The sequence below is a fragment of the Labrus bergylta genome, chromosome 18 (genome assembly GCF_963930695.1).
Source record: "Labrus bergylta chromosome 18, fLabBer1.1, whole genome shotgun sequence".
Classification (NCBI taxonomy): domain Eukaryota; kingdom Metazoa; phylum Chordata; class Actinopteri; order Labriformes; family Labridae; genus Labrus; species Labrus bergylta.
Genome location: NC_089212.1, coordinates 14671358 through 14694006, shown reverse-complemented (window position 1 = coordinate 14694006; position 22649 = coordinate 14671358). Strand labels below are relative to the sequence as shown.

Sequence of the window (22649 nt, the reverse complement as noted above, 5' to 3'; positions counted from 1 at the left end):
TCCCAAACAAACAGCAGGCTGAGGTTTGGTTGGATTTATCCTCGTGTTGTTTCCTGGTTTTTGTTTTCGATGTGAAAAGGCAGAATGAGTGACCCAGTTCAGTGACAGCATCAGCAGCAGCATGGGCCAATTTCTGTGACTCGGATTCAGTTATCTGGTCTCATCTCTACACACAGCAGTCGCTGCTACATCCAATCTCACAGAGGCCAGAAGGTCCTATTTTTAGTCCCATAATAAGGCATCCAGCAGGCGTTAAAGTCAGTACATTATAACAAATACAAGCACAGCATGGATTTAGATCTTTCTTCGTTAGATTTATTTGGGAAAAGTTTTTTTTGTTTAAGATACAAGTAAAGTTACATGTTTATAATAAAGATGGATTTGAAAGAACTCCCCATTTAGACTAGATAATTTGTTTTCGTTTAACAACGCAATTTTACTATGAATCTACTTTTCATACAAAGACTAATACGTAACTTGAAATGATGCTTACCAATTTGTTGTCATTTGATTTAAAGGATTTTCATGATGAACGAACTGGTTAACTATAATTAAGTTGATGCTTTACACTTTTTTGGCCTTTCTGAGCACACACTTTCTGAATAAGTGGAGCAAGCGAAAGACAGAGAGGATGGATTTTTCATAATTGGGGGGTTTGTGGACAAATTAGGGACACATATTAGTGTTCAAAAAACATGGTAACAAAGTGTAATATGCATATGTGTTAGCAAAAACATACCTATGGACATTTCAATCAAATAGAGAAATATTTGCATTTATTTTGGCTGTATTTCTGGCCATCTGACAAATGTTAGTCCAATATTTCGCTCTTTGTTTGTTCCACCAACTCCTCGGGGAACTATCTGGCTCTTATGCTGCTAATTGTCCATTAATTTAAACACAAAGTTACTCATTTGTCTGTCTGCCATATTTAGGCAGGTAGCACATCATCAGACATCATCTTTGTTTGATATCAAACAAACAAGCACTGACAAGCTTTGAACAAGCTCTGATCTGAAAACTAGGAAGGTCTTGTCAGCTAGGTGGGTGAATCGAAACTTGCTTTGAGTAGATACTGATAGTGGGTCGTTGTCAGGCTTTGTTTGGACTGAGCACTTAAGTTTCATTCTCTGAGCATCAACAAGAGAGGCAGTTGACGCGTGTCACACCCTCTGTTGATTGCAAGCTGAAAATCTGGGGCGGGATTTTCACGAAAATCCAACCTTAAAAGAGTCTGAATCCGAAACTGCCAGCAGAACAAGCTCTGACGCTTCAGGGTGGCCAGAGAGCCCAGGGATCCACGACTACTGCTTTGCCTATTCTCTCTGATCATCTGGTAAACGCAACATGTGCTACAAAGAGATCTCTGTCATTCATGGGAACAGGAAAAGACACATCTGTCATAGACAACAAAATCTTAACAACTTGTCTCTGCTTAAGAAAGCCTCTTCTACCCACGCGTTTGGCCTCTGGAACTGTCAATCTGCTGTGAATAAAACTGAATTCATCCAAGCACTTGCAAAAATGTCAGACATTCAGGCACTTGCCCTTACTGAAACCTGGATCCACCCAGAAAATACAGTCACACCAGCTGCTCTTTCTGTTGACACAGTGTTCTCACACACACCCTGCTCAGTTGGACGTGGAGTTGGTACAGGTATTCTCATTTCTAATACCTGGAAATTCAATAAACTCTTCCCACTGAGCAACAACTCCTCATTTGAATATCACACAATCTTGGTTACTGCTCCTATTAAAATGTACATTGCTATCATTTACCGCCTACCAGGGTGGAATGTGAATGATTTTGCTGTGGAACTGGACATGCTACTCTCAGAAATCCCTGATGGTGGAACACCACTAATTGTAATGGGAGACATACTGTAAATATACACACTGATAAAGCCCAGGCAACAGACTTCCTTGCTCTCCTATCCTCATTTGACCTCAAGCAGGTCCCAACTCCTCCTACCCACAAAGCTGGCAACACTCTTGATTTAATTCCGACTCGGAACTGCTCGACAGCAAACCTGACTGTCATCCCTCTGCATCTATCAGACCACTTCTTTATTCAATTCACAATCTCCTTGCTGGAACTCCCTCAGGTACAGCCACAAATGGTGTCATACCACCAAAACATTCGATCGCTCAAGCCAGCTCAGCTGTCTAACGAGGTAATGGCTGCCTTGCCTGCCCAAAAGGTATTTACCACACTCTCTACAGACGAGGCTACAGACATACTCTGCTCCACACTAGCCTCATCTCTGAACAAGCTCTGCCCTCTGGTGTCCAAACCCGCTCGCAAAACCCACCTTAGTCCATGGCTCACGGAAGTCATAAGAGAGCAAAGAGCAGGGCTGAGGACAACCAGACATTGTTTGCCTCGTATTTTACTGAAAAGGTTGCAACCAGTTTTCTGAGCCTGACCAACTCAGCCCAAAGGCACCAACCAAAAGTGCCTCACTCGACTCATTCTCCTCTCTGACTGAGGATGAAGTCTCTAAGCTTGTGCTAGACACTCGGCCCACCACCTGTCCTCTGGACCCAATACCATCAAGCCTCCTGCAGACCATTTCCTCTCCGCTTAATGCTGCACTAAAGCATATCATCAACTCCTCTCTGTCAATGGGTGTGTTTCCCACCGCATTCAAGCAAGCTCGGGTCACCCCTCTGCTCAAAAAACCCAAACTAAAGCCAGCCCAGGTTGAAAACTACAGACCGGTTTCTCTTCTGCCCTTTCTGTCAAAAATACTTGAGCGGACTATCTTTAAGCAAGTTTCTGAGTTCCTGTCCAGAAACGATCTGTTTAACCCAAATCAGTCAGGCTTTAAGCGGGGCCACTCTACTGAAACTGCACTACTGTCAGTAACAGAATCGCTACGAGCTGCCAGAGCTGCGGGTCAGTCCTCAGTTCTATTACTGCTAGACCTGTCTGCTGCCTTTGACACAGTCAACCATCAAATCCTCCTATCCATGCTCTCTGAACTTGGCATCTCAGGATCTGCCCTCTGCTGGTTCGTGTCCTACCTCTCTGGGCGATCCTTTAGAGTGTCGTGGAAGGGAGAAGTGTCCAAAGCGCACAGCTTATCCACAGGGGTACCTCAAGGGTCAGTGCTTGGTCCCCTTCTCTTCTCCATATACACAAGCTCACTTGGTTCAATAATCCGCTCTCATGGCTTCTCATACCACTGCTATGCTGACGATACCCAGCTCTTCCTGTCATTCCTGCAAGACAATGTTAAAGCCCCTGCAAGAATCTCATCATGCCTTGCTGATATCTCTAAATGGAAGAATGAACGGCACTTTCAACTCAATCTTTCAAAGACTGAGCTCCTTGTCATCCCAGCCAGTCCCTCTATGCAACCACAGATCAATATCCAGCTTGGAACAACCAAACTCATGCCCACGAAGTCTGCCCGGAACCTGGGTGTCATGATTGATGACCAGCTAAGTTTTAAGGTTCAAGTAGCCTCCATTGCCCAGTCATGTCTATTTGCCCTGTACAACATCAGGAAGATCAGACCTTACCTGTCAGAACATGCTACACAGCTCCTGGTACAGGCTCTTGTGATATCACGCATCGACTACTGCAGCTCTCTACTGGCAGGTCTTCCTACATGCACTATCAAACCCCTGCAAATGATACAACATGCAGCAGCATGACTGATCTTCAACCTTCCTAAAAGAGCACATGTCACTCCGTTGTTCATCTCCTTACACTGGCTCCCAGTTACTGCTCGCATCAAATTTAAAACTCTGCTGCTCGCTTACAAAAAAGCGACAAAAACGGCTCTTCCTTACTTTAACTCTCTCATCCAGGTCTACACTCCCTCCCGCCCACTACGCTCTGCCAATGAAAGGCGTCTGATCCAACCTTCACAACAGGGTGCTAAGTCTCTGACTAGACTCTTCTCCTCTGTTGTCCCCGGTGGTGGAATGAACTTCCAAACTCCATTCGATCTGCAGAGTCCCTCTGCACCTTTAAGAAAAAGCTAAAGACCCAGCTCTTTCATGAATACCTACTAACTTAATGATGATGGTCTCAATATTATTGATGATGATGATGGTTGTGACGATTGTTTTTGTTTGATAACGATGACTTATAAGATGGTTTCTATACTGATTAGAGCTCTCAAGAACTGCCCTCAATGTTGTGCTTTGCCTCTGTGCAATGCCTGTCAGCACCTGTGTGTCCAATCGGACTCAAAGCTGATCGTTTGCTTTTACTGACATTGTTCCCTTTTTTCTAGATCCTTGCTTGTGTTGTACTTACTCTCTGATGTACGTCGCTTTGGATAAAAGCATCTGCTAAGTGAATTGTAGAATTGTAGATATCAGAAATAGATTATTGAAGCTTTAAAGTGACAGTACAGTGTACTACCTTTTCACCCACACATCTAAACTACAGACTTTCTCAATTCAAGTTCATCAGGAGTACTTAAGTATAATGTGGTGGTCATCTATTTCCATCATTAATAACTGACAGCTGTAAAGTTTGGGAGCAAACAGGGCCAACTCAATTTAGGACAGATCCCTTGTTGTTGTGTGAGTCAACCCTCCCTTTCCACCCAAAGTCCTTTTCATCCAAGTTTTGGAGAAAGACATGGGAGGAATGACCGAGCTGAGCAGCTGGGGCAGCTAATTAAGGGACCTACATCTTTAAAGAGCCTCACATGTCAGCATTCAAACAGTAAAGGTATTAGTCCTGTAGTTTCAACTTGCTCGTCATCAACATTTCAGGGGGAGATGCTCTGATTTTATTTATCAAAGGACAAGGATTTGGGAATATCCACCTGTGAGTTATCAGTTGTAAGAGGCTTACTTTAGTTGCCTTCAATGGGCAAAGTCAGTTTTTTTTTGCAAAACAGGTTTTCACATGCAAGAAGAACCATATAGGTTTGATGAATAACACTAAACACATAGTAATTACAATAAAATGATCATAGGAAAGTGCTGCGAGTCAAGCACAAACATATGAGTGACTATAAAAAAGTATTAAAATGTGTAAAATACAGTGTTTTTTTAAAGAAATGTAAGTGGGATACAGTTGTGATATCTTGATATGGGAATCTGTAATGTACGGAGAGAGAAAAGTCCAAATAATGTGAGTTATTAACATACACTAAACAAGATGTGAGATTTAACTTTCATGTAACATTAGTGTCTGTAGGCTGGGATTAGAGAAGGGTGTCAGTTGGGGGTCCTGTACCTTGTTGATGAGGTTAGCTGTGATGTCACACGAGTCAAACCCAGTTCAGTCAAAAACAATTACTTTGAAAATCCAAAAAATATGAAAATCTGTTATATCAAAGTGAAAAAAGTGATGTAATCTCACCTCTGCAGTCTGCTTGTGGCCGTAACTCAGTCAGAGCTCAAGTTGCATTGTGGGTATTGTAGGCACTAGTTCAAGTCTAACATGCTATCTTATCAATTAGTCAGAGGTGAATTTTAGAATGTTTGCTTATAAATATGACTTTTTAAGGATAATTAATTAAAAAACAACTGCTTCTAATCTTAATAGATGTATTTTAGTTGTGTCCACTTAAAAAAACATGTTTTTTTCCTTTACTTTTTTATGTTTTAATGTGTTGCTTCTACTTTCCAAAGAGAATTGTGACAGTGTAATTAGTTATTTCTACTAATCTTCAGCACAGGATGTGAACATTCTTTCACCACTGTGATGGAATCTGAAGACTTCATCAAAGTACAATCGAATATAGGGCACATGTTGAGTTTCAGACGCCATCCTGCTGCAGCCTGTCCCAGCCTGACCTGATGGCATCTGGTGCCGTCTTCTATGCCAATCAGCTCTCACAGGCCTTAAGCTAAAAATGCATCAGGAGAGAAAATAGAGCCTTTTTTGGGCTGTAACATTTAAAAGTCTGATAATGATAAGAAATTCAGCCACTTTTTGGAGGTCTGATGCCCCCTTTTTTTTTGCACATCCACGCCTTGAATATTGTATGGGTCACTTGAATAAAAGCCTGTTTGTTTGTATTTCAGCATGAAGCTACAAGAAAGAAGAGAAGAGCAAGGGTGTTCAAATTGCAGTAATGGGCAGACATGTTGTCCCTGGAGGAAAACGTGATAGGAAGTAAGCTAAGTGTTGACTTCTGATTGATAAGCGGTCTATGTTTCTGTGGTTAGCCTTGTTTTAGCTTGAGTGGAAGTGGCCAAGTCCATTTAGAAACTGACCAGTCAAATGGCAAACTGACTGCACACAGCTATGAGTTTTATCAGCACTTTTGCACGCTGGAAGTGATCCACCCTTTGAGGAGAGAGCGTGCAATTGATTTATTAAGCCCATCCAGATATGATGCTGCAGTGATACCATTGTGTCAGTCACTGGGGCTTTGTTGCATTATGCATTTAATTCCCTCTCTAAATATTCCCAGCATGCAACTACAGTATCACAGATGGCCTAATTTGAACAATTAAAGGCAGATTACCCGGCGGTATAGATTGCAAACATAATAATTGACGTGCTGCTCTGAGATTTGAGGCGAAGAAGATGACTTGATTATGTGAGAGTGTGAGGGGAGGCTTCATTTACTGTCTGCTTGACGGTATAAGCATTTTTTTTTGTGTTTATGTATGTTTGCTTAAGTGCTGTATGTGTGAGGTTTATGTGCAGAAAGACACAGATGATGATAGAGAGAGGAGGTGAACAACATAATCCCCAGTGGACAGACAAGTGCACGTAACACATGAGTGCTGGTGGAGTGTGAAAAGCAGAGGTTATTTAATGGGACGGGCCCAAGGTCGAAGTTGGGACCACTGAAATAAAATTCTGTTAAAAAACATCATCCTGCAGAAATAATATATTGTTAATGTAAGTGTTAGAAAGGAAAGGTAGCAGCTGCAGCTTTATTCCAAGGAAGTAACACAAGGAATTGCATGAAGATTGCTTCATCATCATGATCAAAGATAAACGAAAGTAACCTTACTTTATCACTCATTAATTCATCTGAGTACACTCAACCCATAAGTATCTGTCTTTTTTATGACCCAAAGGATCACTAATAGGACAGGATTCAGTGCCTCAAAGGCTGAAAAACAAAAACAAATACATTTGTGTGTTAAGAGTTTGAACTTGTAATGTCACATGACTTTCTGTGTCAACCCCCGTGCCAAACTGTACCAGACAAAACCTTGGAACAGTTTGGTTGAATGTTTGTTGCACCAAACGCAGGGAGACCAAACTGTCAGGATTCTGTCTGTTTTCACCTGATCCACTGTAAAGGTTATTAAATGCGCTTTTTGACCGTATTGAATAAATTCCACTGATGGAGGGCAGTCACTCAGCTAATCACTAAGCTTGAAGACGTTTTAAACTGAACATTACATGGAAATAATTAACCTTTCACTAATTATGAATTCTTCAAGTACATGAGCATGTTATAAATAGATTACAATGATTATTATAAAGACAGCAGCTTGTATATGAAGGAATTCAGATCATCCTCATCTTTTAAAACAATGCTTTACTTCTAGTTGTTGGAGTACATTTTAAAGCTATATGGTATTTTATATGACTGAGGGCGCATGGCATTTATCTGTAACACAGTATTTCTACACTTTATTACTAAGAATGAATGTCTTTTCTAAATAGAGGATCTAAATACTTCTTTCAGCACTGATTGTTAGGTTAAGTTTATTTTACTCTCTCTCTCAGTTGACAGTAGTGATACCTGTGAGAATACATCAACAATAACTGAATAACACACATGTAATGTTAAGCTATATACGTTTATTTTACACCGTATTTATTCTATTGTAATGGGCTTTGTTGTTTAGAAACAATCTTTCTGTTTCTCCTCGATAAACTTTTAGTGTATAAATATCTCCACTAGGGGGTGCTGCTGGAGTAAAGGCACAGAGAACTTCACGCAGCTCAAGTGTGGTGGTTTTTTACTTCATGAAAAGAGGAAATGTGATCGTATTAAGATAGATGTGAATAGATAATCAGAAGCTGGAGGTTTATAAATAGTACATTCTGTGTTCCACATTTCTTATAAAAACTATCTTGATTTATGTCTCAATTAGTCTTGACAGCAGAGCTCTTCTACAGCGACACATAACAGGAAACATTGAAATGTGAGCTTAACTTCCCAAAACTGAACCCGAAAAAAAGGCACACAAGGAACGCTGTTATGGCATATATCTATATAATTTATTTTACAAAGTAAGTTACACATAATGCAGGAAGAGCTTCATATTTCCTGTTAATGCAGCAGCAGGTTTCCAGATCAGATGCTATGAGCTACATGTTAGTTTAAGGTAACAACACTGACAAAAGTCTCTGCGTTAATACCTCCAATCCCGTCAGCTCGACCTCTTTGAAGGCTTACATCCAAGGAGCCATCACAGACGTCTCCTTCTGTACCTGCTGAGGAAACAAAAGCAAACACAAATCTAATTGGACCATAAAAGGAACAAGATGGCAACAAAAGTTCAGAAGCTTTTTAAGAAGAAAAAACCTAGTATTCATATGATTAACAGGGGACTTCACTTTTTACAAAGAATACAATTTTTTAAAAGTATCCTTCATGTTCAATAATCGTCATAGTAAACAGTACAACGGAAGTGATTCACTGCTGAACTCACAAATTCTTCTAATAGGAGCCATAACTCTTACATCATATTCATCAAGACAGGTTATCAACAGACTTTATTACATTCTCCAAAAGAAACACAGTGATTTATATTAATGCTAAAGCTGCTTTTATGATCTCTCATTTCAAAGTATCTTAGTTTCCGACTCTTCTTAGCTCTGCAGAAACCGAAGCTAGTCTCTGTTACCTTGTTGAGTTCAGGGAAAAGCTCTTGAATAGTGATGTCCAACAGCACGTACGTCAGCTACGGAAGGCGAAGAGAAGACGAAAAGCATCAAGGCCGTTGATGAAAGACATTTTTACAATAATTACATAATGAATTACAGAGGAATTTTTACATTGGAGAGCTATTGCACGAAACACTAAATAAATCAGTGTTTGCTTACAGTCATGTATGAGTGTTAACATAGAGAGATACAGAAAATTCACTTCATTTCTTGCAGTGAAGGACAGACGTGCTGGAATAAACTTGTAAAGTGTTTGTGTGTTGGAGTGAGGGTCTTTTTTTACCTGTTTGTTGAGAACAGGCTGTTGCAGTCCATCAAAGAGCAGACGTATGCCTTCATACTTGGCCTCTTCTCCGATACATTTCCCCAGAAAGTCTAAAAACATACACCTATAATGAATTTCCTAACCAACACATTAATACAATAATAACCACTTTTTCTCAGTTACAATGGTTTTATTTGCTGTTGTTTCTTTACAAAATTACAACTCTTGTAAGATCTGTATGAATACCTGGAATATATTTCATCATCTCGTCAAACGTCTTCCTGGCTCTGCTCTGTTTGTCCTGAGCCGAGCGAGGCTGACTGCTCTCACAGAACACCGAGTCTAGAAGGGCACAGATTATGATACGTCATACGATCATTTCACCTCCTTAAATTACCGCGTTCAAAGAGAGATGGTTAAAGAATCACAGGTTCACTACCCCTCCCTCTCAGCATCACATTAATGTGAACGTGTCTTCATTAGTACCTCTGAGTAGTGTGATTAGTGACACGAGCCGGTGCTCCTGGACCACCTGGTTCAGTTTGTACTGGAGGCAGTAGTCTGTGTATGCTTCCAGTGTGTTCTTCAACAGGATCCTACCGGTCATCAGCAGGTGGTGGAGCCAGTCGGGGATGTGAAAGACAACCCGGCCTGACAACATTTAAGTAGAACAAGAAGAAGAAAGAAAAAACAATGAGCTCTACGTCAGGGCTTTAAGGTTGTACTTTTCATGATGCTGATAAATGGTGCAGTACAATTCTACAAAGACTTCATTTTTTTAAAATAAAAACTAACTTTTTTAAGACTTATTTTTGGGCTTTTTGTAACTTTATTGGAGAGATAGGACAGGGGATAGAGCTGGAAATCAGGGAGAGAGAGAGTGGGGAATGACGTGCGGGACAGGAGCCGCAGGTCGGATTCGAACCTGGGCCGCCAGCTTGGAGGACTATAGCCTCCATACGGGACTACCCACTGCGCCACCAGCGCCCCAGTCCTCTTTTACTTTAAAGCAGTTTTTAACTTCAAAGTTAGAAAGCTCACTTGAGGTGTCTTGCTCAAAGACACGCAGCGTGAACACAAACTTTCCTTTCCTGTCATAAATTTGATTGATGGACAAACTCATGGGGAGCTCGCTCACCTATATACATCAAGTAGTCATACACCCCTTCCACGTTGATCATTTCCATGAAGTAGTTCTGGTTGTGCCTCTTCTCACTCAGCTCTGAGCGGTTGGCATTGTTTTTGAAGACATCATTGAAGAGCTACGAAAGAGAGATTAACATCCGACGTTAGGATTGAAGCCCTTTGACATTCACCTTTTCTGCTCCGAGTAAATAAATATGCAGTTTATGATTGTTTGCTTTTTATATCAAATAAAGTGATCAATGTATATAGTGCATAGAAAGCCCATCTTTATTCCAAACTGTACGTGTTCATCCCTCTATTAGACAGTCATATCTAACTAGTCTGATGCGGGGCAAACATCACTGCATGTCATCGCAGATACAGCTTAAAAATATCCAGTATATGTTATACATACATGATAAAATATGTTGACCCAGACTGTTGCAAACTCTGTATGCATTTATGCATTTACATTTTTCTGGGAATAACTATAAACAAGACATATTACCATGTGGCTTAGCTCATGATAAAAAAAATCAAGATAAGCAGTGGCTGTGATGTCTGGTTCTTAAAGTCCAGTCAAATGTTCCCTTATTTCAGGACAGCTGACCCGTGAGAAAACACTGAAAATAATTGAAAACTGAGATTTTAACACATAAACAAGGGTGTAAAAGGTAACCGTAAAGCTTGTTTGGAAGCTTCTACCTTCTGTACTGAAAGATGACAATTCCTGCAGCCCAGGCTTGCAGACAGAGAGAGAGAGAGAGAGAGAGAGAGAGAGAGAGAGAGAGAGAGAGAGAGAGAGAGAGAGAGAGAGAGAGAGAGAGAGAGAGAGAGAGAGAGAGAGAGAGAGAACAAACAGAGTCCCCAACCTTTTTATCATTTTCCGAGGTGGGGCTGAGGATGGTGAGCTCAGGGCGGCTGGGTTTAGGTTTTGGAGACTCACAGGAGTTGAAGAAGGACTGGATGAAAGGCTCCAGATGCTGTCCTTTCTGACAGAGAGACATCACAGCAGGGATCATATGTTAAAGCTTACAATGACAGTATTACTTCTAATGCAGGCGTATTTGTCTAATTTGAAGGGCAAAATTGCAGTGAAGGAAAGGTTTGTATTGTGGAAGAGCAAACACACAGACATAATCAACCAGTAATGCATTTCTTACCTCTTTGATCAGTTTGCTGGGGACTGACTTGATGATTTTCCCTATGAAACACAAATACATCATCACAGTGATGCCTCATCTGAAACACACACATCTATTCTCTGCACCGACAGGCCATTAAATATAGAAAGATAAGGTAAAGATAGGCCACTGATTAATCACTAACACAATGTGTCTGACACTTTAACTGAGTTCTGTTGTTCAAACATGATCTATCTCACTGGTCTTTATCTCACTCATACTGTACCCAGGTTCACGTCAGGTAACATCTTGTCCAGGAACTGAGACTCCATACTGTAAGGAGACAGGAAGTCGGCAAGCAGCTGACTGTTGCTAAGCTCCGGGTGCTGCAGGAGTTTCTGCAAAGAAAACACACAATGACGTCGATATTAATTTTGCATGGACATTCATGCCTCCCTCAGCATCCTGAATTTGGAACTCGTGAGTATTAGCCTGAAAATGACATGAGCCCAATTTCATCATCCAGACCTTACAGACACAGCAGTTTGTAAAAAATAATTCTTCATACCTCTGCAAGGAACATTACATATGTAGAAGTTGTTTTTGTTCAATTCTGGCTCATCCCTAAATCTACCAATCTGTAATGCGGATATAAAGGGCAAATAAAGCAGAAATGTAATCTACCTGCAGGTATTCCTGGAACTCTTCACGTTTCGATGTGAGAAACTCATAGTTCTTGGGACCAATGATTCTCTTGGAAGGCAACTGTGCGTCTGGAAAAGAGCCTGCAGAGGGTGTAAGAATTCACAGAGAGGAATGCCTGTATGATTCAAAACACAAGCTCTCTTTTTCCTTAGTAGGAAAATAATTCAGCTTACCAAATGAAATTTTACAGCAGGACTTTGAAACCTACACGACCCTTGAAATGAATGTTTACTTAAAAGTAATGTTCTGTGAATCCTTTTTGGTGAGTAATTCCTTCCCTCTGCCAGTCAGTGAAAAGCATAAAATGTACAGGCTCTGCAAAGATAACCAGAGTAATCATAGACAGAAAGAAACCTTACCGTGAAACTCAGTGAGCTTTGATTCAAGGACATAGAACTCGAGATATCTTCTGTACACAGACCAGTGCTCAGTCTCGTGTCCCACTGCCGCACAAACACACAGAGGGAAAACATACAGTTAGATTTTATAGGTTAGATCTACTGTAAGTTAGATCTACTTTAAGTTAGATCTACTATAGGTTAGCCTCCTCTGTGCACGCAGCACAACTCCACATGTCATGGGATGTCAGTGAGCTAAACAAACACAAGTGAAGGTTTTGAAAGATAATCTATGTTTATTTTCTCAGAATCAAGGGATCATAAAATCCCTGCTTTGTTTGCTAATGAGTCATACAGCTACCAATCAGATCTTATACAACCACTCCCCTGTTTTCTCAGAAGCAGGCTGATAAAGATCCAAGTGTAACCCTTGATTAACTTCACTTGAGAAATATAAAAAGAATTAAGCAAAATTTTCAGGTATTTATTGGTCAAATTCGTTCTCAGAATGTAAAACCTTCCCTTCAGAACAAGAGCAGCTCACTGTGAAACACCACACAGTAAAGTAGGGTAACCTCTCTGTGGGGACAGAGAGAAGTTATCCCGGTACAGGTCTGCAGAGTCTCACCTGCCTTCCGGTCATTGCGCTCCACGTCGATACAGAACACAGGAATCCTCTCCCTCTTCACATCATCATCGTAAAAATCAATGTAGGGGATAGTGATGTTCCAGGCTGAGAGGTTTCTCGGCGTACTGGGAGTGGAGGCTGCCTCCATGGGGGCGTCGTCCTCCAGCACCATCATGGCTTCCTCCACCTTGAACGGAAGGAAGAGGAAGAGTTTAAGGTCAGGCGCCGTAAAAGTTCTGTTGGTTTTGAAGTGAGTCTTCAACTTGTGGCCAGAGTACAATTCAAAACACTGCATGTCCTTCATTCTCCACTCAAGAAGGGATATTAAAGAAATCTTTCCTGACATTTAGCTAACATTTTACCCTGCACCAGCTGGGGAAGACAGGTTTACACACATATATATATATATATATATATATATTTGTACATATACATAAAAAAGGGCAGTCATCATTAGACATTAATGGTTAATGGTTAGAACTAAACACAAAGGATTGTTTTGCTCCATAGAAATATACACGTAGATACCGCTTCTGGGCTTGTGAGATGCATGTATGTGATGTGTGGCCACACATTCAATTGAAATTTGGTCTATACAGCAGGAAGTATATGCACAGTTGAAATATGAATAACTCCCTGAAATGTGGATCTATTTTCAAGCCATTCACTTTGTCACAAATGTCAGAAATATTTATGAACCAGGATACATGATAACATCAAAAATGCAGGTTTCCCACCAAGATTCTCTATCGTATACAAGATGATATGTAAGAAGAGAATCGGAGTAATATGTGTCTATTATAAAGGCAACTTAAAAAGGATGGAAGCGTATGGCATTGAGAAAATGAAAATGTGCTGCTTTTTTTAACTGTGACCCCTCTGCAGGAGGACGGCTGTGATGACATATTGCTCTTGTGAACCAGAGCGGGCATCTACTTACAGATATGATGTATATTAGGCAAGTACAGAAAACACTGAAGGTCAAGTGGTGCTTTCAACAGCAGAGATCGAAGACTGAAACCTTTGATATTGAACTGGAAAACTCAAAGGAAGGAATGGTTCCTTTCATTACTCACTAACACACCCAAGTGGTTACTACAGTGAAAGTACAGGAGAGGTGCTCGGTTGACATTTTGAAGTTGCTTATTTTAGTTTAGAGTAAACAATTATCTTTTCATTAAATCCTATATTTGCTATTTTAAAGCCAGTATGTAACATTCATCTTAGGTAAAAACACAGAATAATTTGTTTCAAGTTTAAGAGCAGATTGTAAAGGAAATCATTATTATATCACTATCCCAACAAAAACTGTGTATCACCTAAAGATTTGTGTTTTTGAATATTTTTAATTAGCCTCACCATATCGTCTTCTCCCTCTACCAGCCCATAGGACGGCAGCATGGCTCCCTCCATGGTCGTGCTCTTGAATACTCCTTTGATCTTGCTGCCAATGCGGCTGATCCCAAAGGATTCGCCCCTCTTTGACGTGTTCCTGCAGGCCGTACAGGGAGGTGATTAGACAATGTGTGAAGGAGGAGACGCGCATCGCTTCAGCAAAGCGCATGCAGCCTGAAAGCTGTGACAGGAAAGAAAACTGTAGAGGAGAAAACATGAAGCAAGGAGCACAGACTGCATCACTATCATGATTGTACAGTAGGGGGAGGAGGGGTGGGGGGGAAAAAAAGCCAAGGTAGCCATCCCAAAGCCAAAAACATCACTTCACAGCCATCTCACAATGAAATGCCTGGGTTGTTGTTTAGGGGCGGCAGCAGGGCCAGAAGCAGACACAGCACACAGCAGTGATTTCATGAACAGATGTCTAGTTGGAGGAGGATCACAATGTTAAATGATCGCAAAATGCCAACTGGAAACGACACATCACATCACAGGTGCTATGTAGGAGTGTTAGTTAAATCAGGGGGGGAAAAAACACAATATAAGCCTGAGAAACTGGACATTGTAAAGTCACTGTCATGTCAAAAACAAGAGTCAAATCTTTAGCTTAAACAAATCCAGAGTATTGTTGGACACACATGACAAATAGAAACAGAATCACATGCATCGGTCCAGCCATGCAAGCGTCTGGAGGGGACCAGGGGGGTGACATGGGAGGGAAAAGTGGACAGCATGACATCACACTGAGCGACCTGTGACACACGGATGGACCCTGACTTACTTGGGTGATGAGTGGCGGTGGGATAGCGAGCCGTATGGTAAGGTTGTGAACGTGGACTGGGCATGGAGGGAGTTAAAGGATGCAGGTGAAGAGCTGCCAGAGGCGGTGAACAGTGAGGACGGGGACTCGGGGCTCCAGTCCCAGGAACTATAAGCAGAACAGGGTCACGTCCCCGACGGGCAAGAGGAGGGAGAGGGCCGTGGATTGCACCGGGGTCAGGCAGTATGGTGGTTACAGAATCAAGAGTGGACACACAGACACAGCACGGGGGAGGCAATACAGAGATGGAGTAACGGGGCAGACAGACGGGCAAAGTGGAGGGGAGGGGGGAGGTTACTGAACTGCAGACATGGAGGGAGTTGAAGCTCTAGGTTGGTTGTCTTGTTATGGAGTGCCAATATGAACTACTATCTACTTGTTTCTCCTTTAAGTCATGCTGCTTTAAAAACTGTCTAAACCAGATTTAAACATTCTTCCTCAAGCTTCCCTAATTCTATATTTTTTCAAACAAGCAAACCAAAGACTTTCATATGTTTTAATCATTTTCTTATCAAATAAAGCCTGAACTGATGGAGAATTCCCATTGCATAGACTCAGCAGGATCTCTGCCGATTAGCCTCCTTAAATATTATTAATGATGACTCATGCAGAATGATTAACAACATTAGCTGATTGAGGTCACTTTTTTTTTTACAACCTTCTCTCATTTGCATTCACAACACAGGCATCAAATCAAACATCTATTTAGCAGTGAAATGAGATTAGCAAAAGAGTTAAACATCATTATCATTTGATGAAGGCGTGCTCATCGAACTGTAGCCCTGATTGCAGGTGGCAGAGAGCACAGATCATTGGGAATAAAAGGCAGCACATGTTCCTCTGTACACCAGTCAGGCGACAATGAAGTGTTGTTTGTATCTTGCGTGCAGCAGCACTGCTCAGCCAGCCACTGTTTCTTTTTTTTTTTTTCTTTTTTTCAAACAGCACACACTGATGCCTTATACTCACCGGATGTCATCCAAACTCAGGCTATTTCTGGAACAATATGCACAAGGAGTTAGTGGCAGGGCCCCCGTGGCCACATACACACCGCACCCCGAGATACACACACTGCAGTCCGTACCTGGGATCATGTCACCTGATTTCAAACGTACATTTCATACAATACTGGCAAGAATTCTCACATATCTATTTCTAATTAGAAGCGATTTTAGGCTGCAGTTGCTATGAGGATGCAGTGAACTGTAGACTTCGAAAATATCCATAAATTATAAGTGAAATTCTAAAAGAAAATGAAGGAACTTTGAATGCATATTGGTGCACACACAACAATCAAAGCATTAAACAGATAAACTTCTAGTCAAACATTCTGTGTTTAGTATCTTTCTGTGAATAGATCCCAATAAATCATCATCTGTACTTTCTATTATATCACAGATTAAAACATGTACTTGTTAACATAAAGCTCAGACTGAGTTTTGTTCCACATCAACTCAAACGTTGGTAAAGTGAAACCTACCTGCTCATCTTGGAGTTCCTGGTGGGGGACTCGGCCCCTCTCAGAAGCTGGCGGAAATACTGGAGAAGGCCATGAAGAAGAAGAGAAAATAAATGAAAGTGATTTTTAGGTTAATCACAGCTAACTCTTCACCTAAAAAAAATCACCACCATATGTATCAGGTGACCACATAATGTCTTACTAATAATCATGGCTGCACTGTTTATTTTTGAGCAAGAATAGAAGTGGCTAAAAAATAAATAATCATAACATTTTTGTGCAGGGGCACTGTTCATAAAGCCAGTGGCCTGCTGTGGACAATGACTGAGTTCTGGTTCACCCAGCTGTATTCAATGAAACGGCCTCTGAGGGGTGAAATTCGGCTTGGCAGCTTGGCATTTGGCCAGCGTCGGCTCATTGGCCAGTTGCGCTTCTGGTATTGATGACATGTCCGATAGTGGTTGGTGGCTGAGAGGTCGGAAGAGGATAGTGCAAGAGAGTCAATGAATCAAAAGTTCATCGTTTTGTTACTTCTGAGACAAAAATCTGAGGAAATGAATATTCAGTCTGAGCTTAAGACAGACTTGTTTTGAAGGACTGTAGTTTAATTTAGAGCACGACAAACGGGTGAAACAGATTGAGGCTTAGGCATAAATTGCCGAGCTGGCTGCCAGTGAGTTAAATGATTGAATTCTGGGTGTAGGTGCCTACCTCGTCACTGTGACAAAACATGGGGGTGAAGACATTCTCCAGGAGGGACAGGACGTGCTCGTAGGCTTCAAACAAACACCTCATGGTCTGCAGTTTCACTACCTCTGCATACGGGCCCTCTGCAACTGGAATTAAATCAAACAAAAAAAAAACATGGTATTAGCATACATTCTTCTGAAGGTTTTTATATGTAGACAAATGATTTAGGCGATTATTGGAAGATGCTGTCACATACTGTTGCGTATTTCTTCCACTATGAAGGGGTCGAAGCGGATCTTGTCAATGCTCTCATCCAAACAGTAGCTCTCATAGATCTTCTTCACCTCCCCATGAAGCAATACCTTCTCTGAGTCAGATAGCTCCGGACAGAGAATCCTGTCATTGAACTCCTCTAAAAAAATACATTCAGAAATTTCAGTCTCATTGGAATATGAAAGTCAGGTTTATGTACAGTCTTTAGTGAGTTTTCCTGATTCATTTCTGACTGATTTCCTCTGTGTAGCTAAGCAATTTCTCCTGAATACTTCTGAAACGGAGTCAAAGTTCAACCAAAGCAGGATTATTACTTTACCGAAGTAGCCAAACTTATTTTAAGAAAATTTACATTTTTAAAATGTAGAAACTTAAAATGGTCTTTTTGCTCCAGTGACTGTGGGCCACAAGATAAGCAACTCATTTACATATTAACGGAACAAAAATATAACCCTGACTGACAGCTGAGATATCTAAACATTTTACAGGTTTATGACATGCCTACCAACTGCGAGGCAGAACTGGAGCACATGGACAGCTCCTTCTTGCTTCAGGAAGTTCATGAAACGGAAGAGGAGGTCTTGTTGCTCTCGGATTTCCTTCAACTCCAGCTTCAGCACCTGATTAAAAGTGAGACGACAGAAGTTGTCTGTAAACAAAGATAAGATCTTCTTACTTCCTGGTATGCTCCTTAAGACCTGATGTATTATGCAAAAAAAAAAAAAAAAAATCTGCATGTTGTGATAACACAAAAGATAATTGAATGCAGTATCTGGTGGTTTGCAGGGGAAGTGGTTCTTACACTCTGAATCAGATGAAACACTTACAGAGGGCTTCTTGCTGCGGGTATCAGAGTACTTCTGCAGGAAAGGAACCAACGTTGACGAGGGCTCTGTGGCTGCTTCAGGCTGCAGGGAAAGACATCGTTAAGAAGAACGTGTTTATCCAACGCATCCTCTGCAGCTATATGCTCACATTCAGACTGTACATGGAACTGCCTATGAATATCAGGTCACAGTATACTTACAGGGGAGTTGTCTATGAATAACAAAAGTAAATGATTCACTGTGTCCTAAGATAAAAGAAAAGAAAAAGTTAGTTAGACCACAAAACTGACCTAAATAACCTAAATCCAGTATAACTGTTGACTGACAAGCATCTGTAGAATGGCTCAAGTTTAAGTAGTTTTAGCTTTAGGAACAAAATGGCTGAAAATGTGTCTACACTCACAGGATCAGCCAAGTAGTCCAATGAAGGAAGGAAGACAGAGCCAGCCAAGACCTCTCTAATGAGGAGAGTAAGAGATCTGGAAGGAGTGAGGAGATAAGGCAGCAGGAAATAAGAAATTGAAAGCGTAAAGAAGGATCCTTGTCTACTTGTTGCTAGCGTCAGTGCTGTCAGACTGTCTCATTGAGGACAGTAATGTACACTGAGGCTGTGGAGAGTCCTGGGTTACCTGCAGTCTGTAGCCTTGGGTGGTAGGATGTAGGGGAAGAGCATCTCAGTCAGCTTCCTGAGGTAGAGGAGCTCATCTCGGCGACTGCGAAGGGCCACATGGAGGTCAGGACCGTATTCCTCCAGAGCAGCTTGTTGAAGAAACTCGCTGTTCTTAACTACGGAGGGGGAATAATAGAGCGGTGTTCTCCTCACTTTCTTTTTCACGTGAAAACAAAGAACAGACTTGGTGGATTATGCAGATCAGCAATACCTCTCTGTCTCGCTTTGCTAATTATTTCAATGTGCTTCATGGAAACTTTGAGAAGCTTCTGTGTGATGAGCAATGCCACGTCCACCTAAGAAAACAAAACAAAAAAAAAAGCAAATCACAACTAAATCCTGTTCAGCCAATTAGAATTCAAAGATTTAGCTCATACAGCAGTTTGTACCTTCTGGGTGCGGCGGACCAACACGGCTGCAAAGAAGCGCAAAGTCACTCTCAGCTCATCGACAAACGCCTCATCATCTGTGATGTCTCTGGAAGCAAACAGAACAAAGTCACAACCGTCACAAGATAAATCATATGAAATACTATTTAAACTTGATTATAACATACACTAAAAGTTGAACAGATGGCATACCTATACCAGGGATATACAAAATTTTCCAGAACCAGCTCCAGAATCTTGAAGACAAGTAGATCAGACAAATTAGTTTGGTGGGAAAACGTAAACTATTAATTTCATTCAAATGTCTTGAATCACGATTAATTAATGAATTAATGTATTACCTCTGAAAGGGAAGCATCCACCTTAGAAGGAACCTTCAAGTCGAGCCATGGTTGATAATTTTCCAGTAATAAAGTCGGTCTAATGTTGGAAAAAATAGAAAAGAAACACCTTTCATGAACACAAGAGGGCAGTGTAACATCATCCATAGCTTGATAAACAAATGTATTATTGTGCATACTGACAGCTATGACAAATCAAATGAGTTGAATTAAGACAGAATTACCAAATAAGAATATGATCACATAGAATGAAGGCAGAATTATACATAGAGTGTATTTATTATCAACAACCACAGTTGACTGAAATGATCATAACACAAGACAAGACAGTACCACATCAGAAACAGGTATCTCACCTGTGCCTTTTGCATTTGATTTTCCCACAGACGGCACAGCTGTGGCCCAGTGGAAACAGCTCCTGTTGGTATGTCTGCAAGAGACAATGAACATGTCGAAGATAAACATCATGTCCAGCGATCCTTTCATTAAAACACCAGTTTGTTCATTCATTAACAGCAAAGAAACAATATGTGATGTACAGTTTCTTATTTGAGCTTGGAGACACTAAACACCAATAACAATTTAAGTTAACATGGTCCTATCATGCGAGCCCCCCCCGGAAATTATGTTAACCAAAACCATTTAATGTAGACTAAAGCATGAGACACACCAAAAAAGGTTATTATAAAAGAACAAAGTCAGAAGAGCATGCAATTAAATTTTATCAGTGGGCATTAATTATTGCTTTTTAATCTACCTTATTCTTTGGTTTGATGGAGACAAAAATGTTAGGCAGCAGAGACTCAGGCCCCAAAGAGCAGTAGAAAGTGATGACTCCAGCCAGGAAGGACCAAAACACCATAATAATGTGAATATATCTGTCAAAACAGAAGAAATGTTCTGTTATTAGTAGAGTATGATGTTTAAGCATGTAGAGGGAACAAATGAGGATGTTAGGGATGTCATGTTTTAAGAAATGATGAAGTATTAAAAATGTATATTTACCTGTTTAAAAGCAGAGTGGTGAGCAGCAGTACCAGCAGCAAAAAGCAGAAGACTGGATATTGTCTTCCCAGCTCTCTGAAACGCTCTAGCTTCATCCTGCGTCTTATTTTATGCAGGAAAGTCGTGATGCATCCCATTTTTGTCGCTTTGGCAGTCTATTTGCATGTAGTCTCTTACATATTGATTGTAAAATTAGGATAAACCCATGGATTCTGAGGTCAGTGGAGTCTGAAAATACAGAAAAGGCGTGTTTCAACCACACACCACAGCGTCAACAAAAAAAAATACTTTTTATTGCCAAGAGAGATTATTGCAGGTGGCACTGATTTTAGTAATGCGCTCCAGCACTTACTGTAAATGTACGGTGTATGTTATGGGCCATTTTCTCTGTAGTCCAGCAGCGACACCGTCATGATTTTGCAAAAAAAAAAAAAAAAATACGCAGGCTGCGTGTTTTTAAGGTCAGCGTAGGAGAGGCGAGGTGCCGTACACAGCTGTAAACCACAGCAGAATTAGAGGTAATTACGCAGCGTAATCTGTATGTAGACTGTCTTTAAACTCAAACACTGCGAGGCTAATGGCTGCGCTGCGCTAGCTGTCATTTCGGGTCCATTGAGGGGCATCTGATCGTCGGCGCTGGAGACGCGTGATGTCACCTCCGCTGGGCTCCAAACAGCAGCCTTTAACATAATGGCCACTGTCGTTCACAAACAACCGAGAGCACATATGATCCTCCTGTCCATACTTCAGTAGGAGAAGAAATAAAAACACGGCGAGGTATCGAGACGAGATCGAGTTTGGAGTAGGTTATTTGTATTTTCTGAATTAAACGTGGTTAAAGTGAATTAAGGCAAATATCCCATTGTGGTAAACAACTCAACGTGAAAAATGAAAAAACTATGCAACCAAATAATGTCCAATATTTTCTATTAATCACTAGTTAGCCAAATGCCAATTAATTAGTTTCGATACCAGGTAGGCTGCAACCGTGTTGTTGCTATGGTTACGTGCAGATTATGAACAGATACCCTGATGCTGTCCAAAATGACAACTGAAGAGACAGCGGGTTTGTTATTTAAGATATTACTTTCAATGAATTACGTTTCCATTCCCAAATTTCTTCTAGTGAAGACACCACACTATAAACACGCCCTGCCCAGCGCTTCAAATGGGACTTAACACCGCCAAATAAATAAGGGACAATTTTATATAATCCCATGTTCTGTTACGTTAAAAGCATTAATACTTTAAATTAGTCAGAAAATTTAAGTGCTTTAAAACACAACTTGCTGACAAAACATCTTATATTAAAAGGTCCAACTGTGTTATTTAGGTCAGCCTTACATTGCCCTTGGGCTTTTCAGATCCTGTAAATAGACCATTTTCTCCGAAGTCTGAAATTAACAGGAAAGGATGAACAGCAGTATTCATTTGGTTCTGGTGGTCTCACATCCAGTCATTATGGTGAACAGTAAGAACACAGACTGCTGCTTTTATTCATTTAAAGCGTTTTTTATGTAGAGATGTCTTCGGCATGTTCTTGCATAGACCTACCGGTAATTCATATTTAAAATATTTTTAATGGTGCTGGGAATATGGGAATTCTAGGAAGAAATAAGCTTGTTTTTTTTTTAAAAAAAAGGCCCATCATCTGTAATGACCTGCTGTTCAACAGTGAACTTTAATTTCTTCACTGAACAGGAAGAGAAATTAAAAATCACTGTAAAATGAGGCATCCAAAGGAATACATGTC

The 22649-nt window shown here is 40.8% G+C and overlaps 1 protein-coding gene across 5 annotated transcripts; it reads right to left on the bottom strand.

Moving 5' to 3' along the window:
- Positions 1–8151: 8151 nt before the first annotated feature.
- LOC109989072 (sorting nexin-14) lies at positions 8152–21666 on the bottom strand. 5 transcript variants are annotated; one of them, XM_029278640.2, is made up of 31 exons: positions 21249–21666; positions 20897–21124; positions 20649–20769; positions 20248–20321; positions 19892–19970; positions 19743–19786; positions 19551–19638; positions 19373–19457; positions 19121–19277; positions 18895–18970; positions 18692–18736; positions 18492–18572; positions 18170–18284; positions 17648–17803; positions 17413–17537; positions 16723–16781; positions 16212–16238; positions 15204–15350; positions 14387–14519; positions 13028–13214; positions 12421–12504; positions 12041–12141; positions 11643–11754; positions 11396–11436; positions 11105–11224; positions 10246–10369; positions 9594–9758; positions 9354–9449; positions 9126–9217; positions 8803–8859; positions 8152–8386 (listed from the first exon to the last, which is right to left on the bottom strand). In XM_029278640.2, exons 2-31 carry the CDS (start codon positions 21031–21033, stop codon positions 8348–8350), a joined length of 2967 nt encoding a protein of 988 aa, XP_029134473.1. In that variant the 5' UTR covers positions 21034–21124; positions 21249–21666; the 3' UTR covers positions 8152–8347. The 5 variants fall into 5 exon arrangements, with proteins under 5 accessions (XP_029134473.1, XP_020496337.1, XP_020496338.1 ...); XM_020640681.3 differs by having other exon boundaries at positions 8152–8389; positions 21249–21645; XM_020640682.3 differs by lacking the exon at positions 16212–16238 and having other exon boundaries at positions 8152–8389; positions 21249–21643.
- Between the last annotated feature and the right edge of the window lie 983 nt (positions 21667–22649).